This window comes from Heterocephalus glaber, unplaced genomic scaffold (assembly GCF_053883595.1).
Source record: "Heterocephalus glaber isolate CG9 unplaced genomic scaffold, H.glaber_assembly_v1.0 deba00001447, whole genome shotgun sequence".
Taxonomy (NCBI): domain Eukaryota; kingdom Metazoa; phylum Chordata; class Mammalia; order Rodentia; family Bathyergidae; genus Heterocephalus; species Heterocephalus glaber.
The window spans coordinates 1,811,996-1,820,059 of NW_028258299.1; the positions used below are offsets into that span (position 1 = coordinate 1,811,996).

The following is an 8,064-nucleotide window of genomic DNA, read 5'->3' on the forward strand; positions in this document are numbered from 1 at the left end:
CACACAAAACACACGCGCGCACGCGCTCTCACCCGCTCTGTGGCCCGACCTGGGGATACCCCGGGGGCGCGGGCCACATCCGCTGCACGGGCGGGGTCCTCGCTCCAGATCTGGGGTCTACAGCGTAGCGGGAGAGACCCGGATCCCGATCCCCCCCCCCCGCCCCGGCGAGGAGCGCGTTGTTCTGGCTCTGGGACAAAGCTGGCGCGGCCCGGTCCCCGACTCACATGCTGGGCTGCAGCGGGAGGGGGTCCGACGGCCAGGCGGCGGTGGGAGCGGCGAGGACCAGGGGCAGCAGCCAGGCCAGGGCCCCCGCGCGCCCCGCCGGGGAAGGCATCGCGCGCCGCCCCTCGGCGCCGCTCACAGGCGGTCCGGAGCCGCCGCGTGCTCCATTGCCCGCGAGGTCCCGCTCCCGCGCGCAGAGGGCCCGTCCCGTCCCGCAGCGCAAGAGCCGGCGCGGGAGCCAAGTGCGCGGGCGCTCGGCGGGATCAGCCCAGCCCAGGGACCCGGCCCCGCCCCGCCCGGCCCCGCCCCGCCATGCCTCCTCCGCGTCACCCTCTTGGGGATCGCGGCCACGCCCCCGGCAAGGCCCCCTACCCAGGCCAAGCCCACGCCCCCCCCCCGGCTGCGTCCACCCGGCCTCTGGCCACGCCCTGGCCGCGCCCCCACCCCGACCCCTCCCACGCGCACAGCCCCTCCCACGCGTGCAGCCCCTCGCTCCCCTGCTCAGCCCCGGCTGAAAGCCCAGGCCAGGTCCGAGGAACCCAGGACCCGGCCCGCTCGGCTCGCCCCCGGTGGACCCCGCCGCCGGCCTCATCCGGCTTGGGGAGGGGTAGGCAGCCTCTGCCGCCCGCCCCCGGGTACCTCGCACCCCACCCGGCGCAGCACTGCGCCCCGCCGCCCATCCCAGCAGAGCGCTCTGGCCTGCGGCCCGGGGCTCCCTTCCACCTGCCGGGCCGGGCGTGGGGAGCGGGCGGGACTGCCAGCCTCGCGGTGGCTTTGCCTGCAGAGCTTAGGGGGCACCTTCCGGGGGTCGGGCATCCCGCGGGGCTGGCGGGGACCCCTCCTGCTCCAGCACTTCTTCGTCCCGGGAGCCCCCGTCTCACCCGGAGCCGCAGGGTACCCTGTCCCCCACACAGCCCGGACAGCCGCGCGCCCTGCTGGGGTCTCTGTGGCCCGGCCTTGGAAACCAGAGAAGGGGGAGCAGAACTTCGGACTGCCAGGGTGGGGCCTGGACCGGGGCGCCCGGGACCCGCGCCAGCTCCTGCTCCCGCTGTAAATCAGGGAACCCTGCGGAGCACAGAGGAGGGAGGGGTCCCTGGCGCTGGAAGCCAGACACTGCCGGGCGCCTGCTCGCTGAGGCCCCAGACAGGACCCCACTCTGCCTCCGGCCCTGCACCCCACCTCCCGAGATCTCTGCAGCAGGCTGTGTAGCTCCCCGGAGGCTCTGCCCAAGCCTGGCGGGGGGAGCCAGCTGGCGAGAAGGACAGGACGGAAGAGCTGGGTTAGCCCTGGAGAGAGCCCTCTCCTCCTCGGAATCCGCCCTCCTTATCAGAGTGGAGGGAGGAATTCGGACAACCGTCAGGATGAGAAGGGAGCCTGGGTGGGGGTGGACCCGGCTCTGTGGGGCTGAAACACGCAAAATTCTGGGGCCCTCTTGCAGTAATGTGAGAAGAATTTGCTAATTTTGCAAACTTACATGACCTGGTGCGTGCCTTTTTTTCTTTACCTTAGCACTTATTTATTTCATAGCAAGTCCCCTGATTTCTTCTTTCTTCTTTATAGGTTGTTTCATTAGCAGTGCATGTTTGCCACACTCACGCGTTCATTTCGGGGCCCCCCGGCCCCCAACCCTCCATGGATCAGGGGCCAGGCAGGAGGAGGACAGCAGCTTCCTATCGCTGGCGTTAGGACCCCTCCCGGGACATCTGTGGCCTCTGCCACCTGCCCTTCAAGGTGGTGGGGGTCCCGCTGTCCATCCACAGGCACAGGTGTGGACAAGTGACCTCCACAGCCCAGGCCCCACAGGCCCCAGGGCTGCTGTCCTCCCCTGCTCTCCCTCAGCCCATGTCCCTGCCCAGCCTGGCACCTGAGGGCACGGGCAACGGTCAAGCAGCCGATGGCCTGAACACGGAGATGCGTCTTCCAGCAGGATGACCCTGTGACCACAGACCGAGGAGGGTGCTGGGAGTTGATCTTTTTTTAAGAAACCAGACTGCACCTGTGTGTTCAATACACCCTTCCCCCTTAGTGCTGGGGGTGGAACCCAGGGCCTCACGCACAGTCGGAAGTGCTCCACCACTGAGCTACACCCCGGTCTTTTTTAGACAGGGTCACTCTTAGTTGCTCAGGTTGTAGTCAAACATGTTTGTGATCCTCCTGCCTCAGCCTCCTGCGTGTGTAGCTGGGACCACAGTGCGCCCCAACACCCGGATTTACTACATTTTTACACGCAGATATAACCCACAATGAACAAGTTTACACTGTAGTAATCAAACTAAACAAAATGCAGTGTTTTCCAAAAACTGCCTCGCTTGGTTCATCTTCCTAATAAAGTGACAATCTCTGCAAACATTTCCCACTGCAGATGGAACCTGCCCCTGGGTCCTGCTGATTCTCACCCCAACCCCAGTCTCGAGGGTGCGCCCTGGGTCACCCGGCTGAGGTCGAGCAGGGCCCGCTGGGACACACGGAGTCCCTGGACCCAAGCAAGGACCTCCACCCCTGCTCTGCAAGTTGGTCATTCTCGGCCATAAAAGAATTTTGGGATCTCTATCCAGTTCCTCCTGAGTTGCACTGGAATTTGGCTGCAGTTACCTTCAATGTGGATGTCGATAAGGACTCGGGAAGGGCCAGAGGTCACCGGAAGGAAGGGTGACTGCCCCATTGGGGGCGACGGTGGTACTGAAGCCCGCTGGTCCCCAGGACCTCAGCTGCCTCAACTGCCTCCCTGGCCACAGTCCCCGCTCAGGTCTGGATTCTGTCCCAAATTCCCATCCTGGAAGACGTTAGTGCTTCTGTGGCCAAACGTCTGGTTCCACCTTGGGACTGGCTTGAGATGCTTACACGGTAGCGGTAGCAACAGGGCTTGGTCGTCACAGTCCTGAACAGTTGGGGGCGTCAGACCGCAAATGCATACGTGCACTGGGCCCAGGGTCCCCGCCCTGCCCTTCCACATCCCAGGGTCACCAGGCCCTGAGGCCTGGGGCACGCAGAGTCCACGGGTTATCAGGCCCCGGGCCTGGGATGGGTTTGGAGACCCGCCCGGGCGAGAAGTGTGGCCACAGTGTGTCTACACCTGGCCAAACTCTCTCTAGACTTTGTGACTTCTTAAAGACACTACTTTTAAAAAATAATAAATAAAAGACACTACTTTTTAATGTTTTTGCCTCATTCTCTGCTGGAAATAATAAAAATAGTCTTTGGCTAGAGGAAAAAATAACATGCGGAGAAAGAAGGACCAAACCACTGGCCTGGCTGATAATTCCGGGTGCTGATTTCCAGAGCAGAGTCCTCCCTCCTAGCCTTGTCGGGCAGCCGGGTGCGGCACAGGCAGGGGTGGGCGATCCTCAGGGAGTTGAAAGAGAGAATTCCCCTGAGAGAAACTCAAAACATCCTTTACAGCTGCCGGAACTGAGGTCTCAGCCAATCCAAGAGAATAGCCTGGCTTTTGTCTGAAATTCTACAAACACTTCTAACAGGGAGCGGAAGCCAGCCTGGTGGCACATGCCTGTGATCCCACCACCTGGGAGGCTGAGGCATGAAGTTCACGACCTAGTGAGTTCAAGAGCAGCCTGAACTACATACTGAGAGGCCAGGGATTTAGCTCAGTGGTTCCACTGCCTGCCTCACAAGTGCAAGGTCCTGAGTTCGATCCCCAGTACCAAAAAAAACTACACAAAAACTCAACTACATACTGAGACCCTGTCTCATAAAGCCAAACCAAAACAAAACAAAAACCAGGCGACTTGATTAAGGTCAAAGGCATCTTCGGGTCTTCAGATGCAGGTGCCCACGGCAGCTTAAGGTGCACACAAGTGACCATTTGGTCACTCATCTCTGCTGTGAGAGCTAGAAAGCCTGGCATCACTCCGGTGATGGCCAGATTCAGGACGACCTCTGAAGAGCCAAGCCTGCACCCAAAACCCCGCCCCAGATGCTGGCTGGCCAGCGCGCCACCTGCGGGCCGCAAGTCCCAAGCTCACTCCCCCCTCCCTCGGCTGCTGCGGGCCAGCGGGCCAGGACCCGTCCGTGTGGAACTCACCCGAGCCTGGGGACAAGGGCCCCTCGTGGCCGGCACCTCCATTTCTGGATCTGGGCTCTGGTGCGGGCACTGGGCTCCTGCACAGCGTTTGCGCCCTGGGCTTCTACCCGGAGTGCACTGCTGTGACCACACACGCACACAGCCTGCTGTAGCCCTGCCCACCCTCCCTCACCCAAGGGGGCAGCAAGCGGCACGGACACGGAGGGGCAGCCAGGGAAGGGCACCGAGTGTGGGTCTGGGACCCAGTGACCTAGTTCACGCAGACGCTATGGAGGAGGGAGCTTGAGACGAAAGGACCCTGGACGCACTGAAAGGTGACAAGCACGCTTCCAGGAGGAGACGGAATGGGTGGCCACGCCGGGACAGAGGCCAAGGAGCCCCCAGAAGCTGGAGGGGGGCTGGGTGGGCCTGCCCACGCCCTGGCCCTGCCTTCGGGCCTCCAGAACCTGATGCGTTCTGCAGGCTTGGACCCCGCTTGCTCGCTGAAGTAGCAGCAGGAAACAGACAAGCTGTGACTAGAGCGACAGAGCCCATCCTGGGAAGCCCCACCCCAGGGACCTCCATGGGGCGTGGCGGGGGGGACAGCAGCACCTGCACACAGGACACTGGCCATGCCATCCTTGTGCTTCTTGGGGTCCAGGTGCCCCCCCCACCACAGTCCCCACAAGGTCCTTTCAAAACCTCCTGGTCCCCGTCAACGGGCGTGGTGGTACTCACCTGTAATCCCAGCACTTAGGAGGCTGAGGCAGGAGGATCACTGCGAGTTCAAGCCTCACCTGGGCTACACAGTGATTTCAAGGCCAGCTGGAGACCCTGTCTCAGAAAACAAAGCAAAACAAAACTCCTGGCCCCAAACTGGACCTGATGTCTTCCGCCTGGTCCCTCCTCCTGTCCCACCCATGGAGCCCACCCCCAAGGCCAGGCCTCGCAAGAGGGGCCTGTGAGCAGTGGGCAGGGGTGGAGCCTGGGCATCCTCTTGCCAGGTACAGGTGCATGGAAAATTCCCACCAAAGCAAGCCCCTTGGGGGCTGTGTCCCGACGCCTCCCACACCCAGGAAGGGCCTCTGTCCACGTGGCCCCTCCCTGCTCTCCTTGGCGGCCAAAGTCAGTGCTTATGGGAGGAGACCCCAGCCGCTCGGGGGGCCGCACAGGGCCCCGTGCCCACCAGACAGACGTCAAAGATGGGGCTCAGGCTGGGGTGCAGCTCAGTGGTGGAGCATTTGCCCACCTTGGTGAGGCCCTGGGTTCTATTCCAGCACCAGAAAAATAGCAAAACACCCTCTACTCCCACCTCCGCTCCTCCGGGCTGAGGGTTCCTCTCCTTGCGGAAGGCGGTGCTGCCACCTGCCGGCCAATTGTGAAACAGCCTCTTTTTTAAAAAAACCATGAAACAAGCGGCCCAAAACGCGGAGTCCACCAGCCTGGGACCCTACAGGCAGGGCCGGGTCTCTACCACCTGCCCCTGCCCCTGCCCCTGCCCCCACAACATGCGTGCGTGTGTGTGGACATGTGTGTGTCGAAAGGCGCTGTCAGCTGGAAGGTTCTCTGCCTGCACAGGTGTGACCCACCTGGCACCTGCTGAACTGTGGACGATCTTGTTAGCAGGAGGCAGGGGGCGGGCCCTACTCTCACAGAGGAGGCACACAGGCGGAGCTGGGTGTGGCCCACACAGCCCCGAGGGCCGAGCGGGGGAGCTGGGGTCGAGGGAAGCTTGTCCCCGTGGCTCCGTGCTCGCCCTGGCCGTGGACTCCGCCTGCTGGGCCCCGAGTCCCGTTTCTGTTGTTCTGGACAAGCGGGTTGCCGGCACCCTGTTACTCACCATCACGGAGGGCACTCGCTGTGTCTGCTGCACACTCAGTCACCTTCCCTCCCCAGCCACTGCTCTGATCTGGGGTGATGCGGCCACTCCCCAAAGCCACAGGAGGCTGGGCACTGTGGGGACGCTCGTCCGTCCCGTGGCTGCTCCTGCCAGCGTGCGGGGACCTCGGCATTGTCCGGTCTCCCGTCCCGGCCCCTCTTGTCCGGATCTGTGTTCCCCACCCCGTCAGGCCCGGACCAAGCCTCGGAGTCTGAGGCCACCCAGCCCTCCTTGCCCCTCCCATGGAGAGCTCCAGTTCTGGCTCAGCGGCACTGCGCCCCCGCAGGGCTGCTCTGACGAGGGCGTCTTCTCCTTTAGGCCTGGGCCCTGCGCCTGCCCCGGGCCCGCCTGTCGCCCCGCGCACCTGCCCGCCACAGTCCCGCAGACGTTCCTGGACCTGGGCTGACTTTTATCCCCGGTCTCTGCCGCAGTGACCCACCGAGCCCCAGCCTAGGCCAGCTGGCCCAGGCCTAGAGATGCCCTTTCGTGTGTGGGCAGCCTAGCTGCCAAACTCTGAGGTCCCCAACGCTGGCAATGCCCATGCCTGACCCCACTCAGCGCCTCCCTTTCTCCCCTGAAGCAGCCATCTGTAAAGGGCCCGGCTCCCGCTCCAGCGCAGGAGGGGCCCCCCCACTCGGCTCCGCCCATCTCCTGCAGCGCTCGCTCGCCAGCCTGCACCCAGCCCACCCTCTCCACCTTGTCCCTGCCTCTGCACTTAAGGTCCCAGGGCTCCTGTCTGCCTGCCTCTCCACTCACTGATTTTCACCCTAAATGTCGAGGTCTGCGAGTGGCTGCCCGGGGCCTGGACTCTGCAGAGCGGGGCCCTGTCTGGGCCTCAGAGCCCACCACTTGCTTAGCCTCAGACAGCCTGCAGGGCTTTTGCTCCTCACCTTGGGGTGAGGCCGGGAAGCAGGAAGGGAGGAAGGGTCACGGTCAGCACTGCTGCTGTGGCAAGCTGAACTCCTGCTGCAGGCCTGGCCCGGCTGGACCCCCAGGACCAGGCCTCGCCACCCAAACCCTGCCGCGGCCCCGGGACACCCCAGCCGCTGTCCTGCATTTTATACACTCAGCCTTCGGCGCTCACCCACCACGCTCCAGAGGCCCGAATGGAGATTCAGCCCGTCCTGCTACTCCAGCCTTGTCTGAGAGCAGAGAAGAGCACTTAAGCCGGTGACAGCAGAAGCAGGTGACACATGCGGCAGGTGAGGCAGGGGCCCCTTTCCTTCTCTATCTACCCTGCCAGGACACCAAAAGGGGCTGGCGTGCAGGCCCAGGTGGAAACCCTAGCCCAGTCCTCTGTTGAGGCGTTGAAGTGACACGCTCCAGGGCTGTCATCCGGATGAAGGGGTGGCGGGAACAGACAGTGTCTGCAGCACCCGGCACATAACTGCGTCACCAGTACGCATAACCACCAGCCCCGGAGACGCCACAGGAGGCCAGGCAGGTGGCCAGCACGCCCCGGGGTGACCTGATCAGCCACAGGCACTGGGATCACCGTCTCCCATACAAGGAAACCGAGGCACAGAGAGCTGACGTGGCCAAGCCCAGAAGGGGCCAGAGTCACCCCCAGGAGGCCAGCTCCAGCTCCACACTCCCAGCTGCCATTGTGGGAGCGATTCTGCTCCAACCCCTCCACACCTAAGAGGGCACAGGAGAGGGGCTCAGGCTATCCCTCAGGGAACCCCGGTTCAGGCCACCCAGCAGGGCCTGGGCCGCAGCTACCTGTCCCCAGCCCCGTCTCCACAGGGCAGCAGTGCTGGAAGCACATTCTTATATAGGTTCCCACGATTTAAAATCTTGGTTTTCCCAGGCAGCCAATTACTTAAGCTGTCAGTGTCTCCTGTTCCATCAACACCAACGTCCAAGCAGAGTCAGGAGGGGCTGAGGACCTGCTCTGGGTCCTGTAGAGCGCAGCTCTGGGAGGTCCAGGGCACAGGTCTGG

At 63.3% G+C, this 8,064-nt stretch overlaps 1 protein-coding gene across 8 annotated transcripts in view; it reads right to left on the reverse strand.

The window, feature by feature from the left end:
• Positions 1 to 5,085, reverse strand: part of Megf6 (multiple EGF like domains 6) — a 79,824-nt gene extending 74,739 nt beyond the window's left edge. For 3 of the 8 annotated variants that reach the window (XR_015452440.1, XR_015452441.1, XR_015452439.1), the window contains exon 1: positions 228 to 477. Coding sequence is in view for 3 of the 8 variants with exons in the window: in XM_087214366.1 (XP_087070492.1) it covers positions 228 to 337 (110 nt within the window). In the remaining 5 variants the exon portion in view is untranslated. Of the gene's footprint in view, positions 1 to 227; positions 478 to 4,981 lie in introns of those variants that run through there. The other 5 variants (XM_087214366.1, XM_087214364.1, XR_015452443.1 and 2 more) reach the window with 4 other exon arrangements.
• Between the last annotated feature and the right edge of the window lie 2,979 nt (positions 5,086 to 8,064).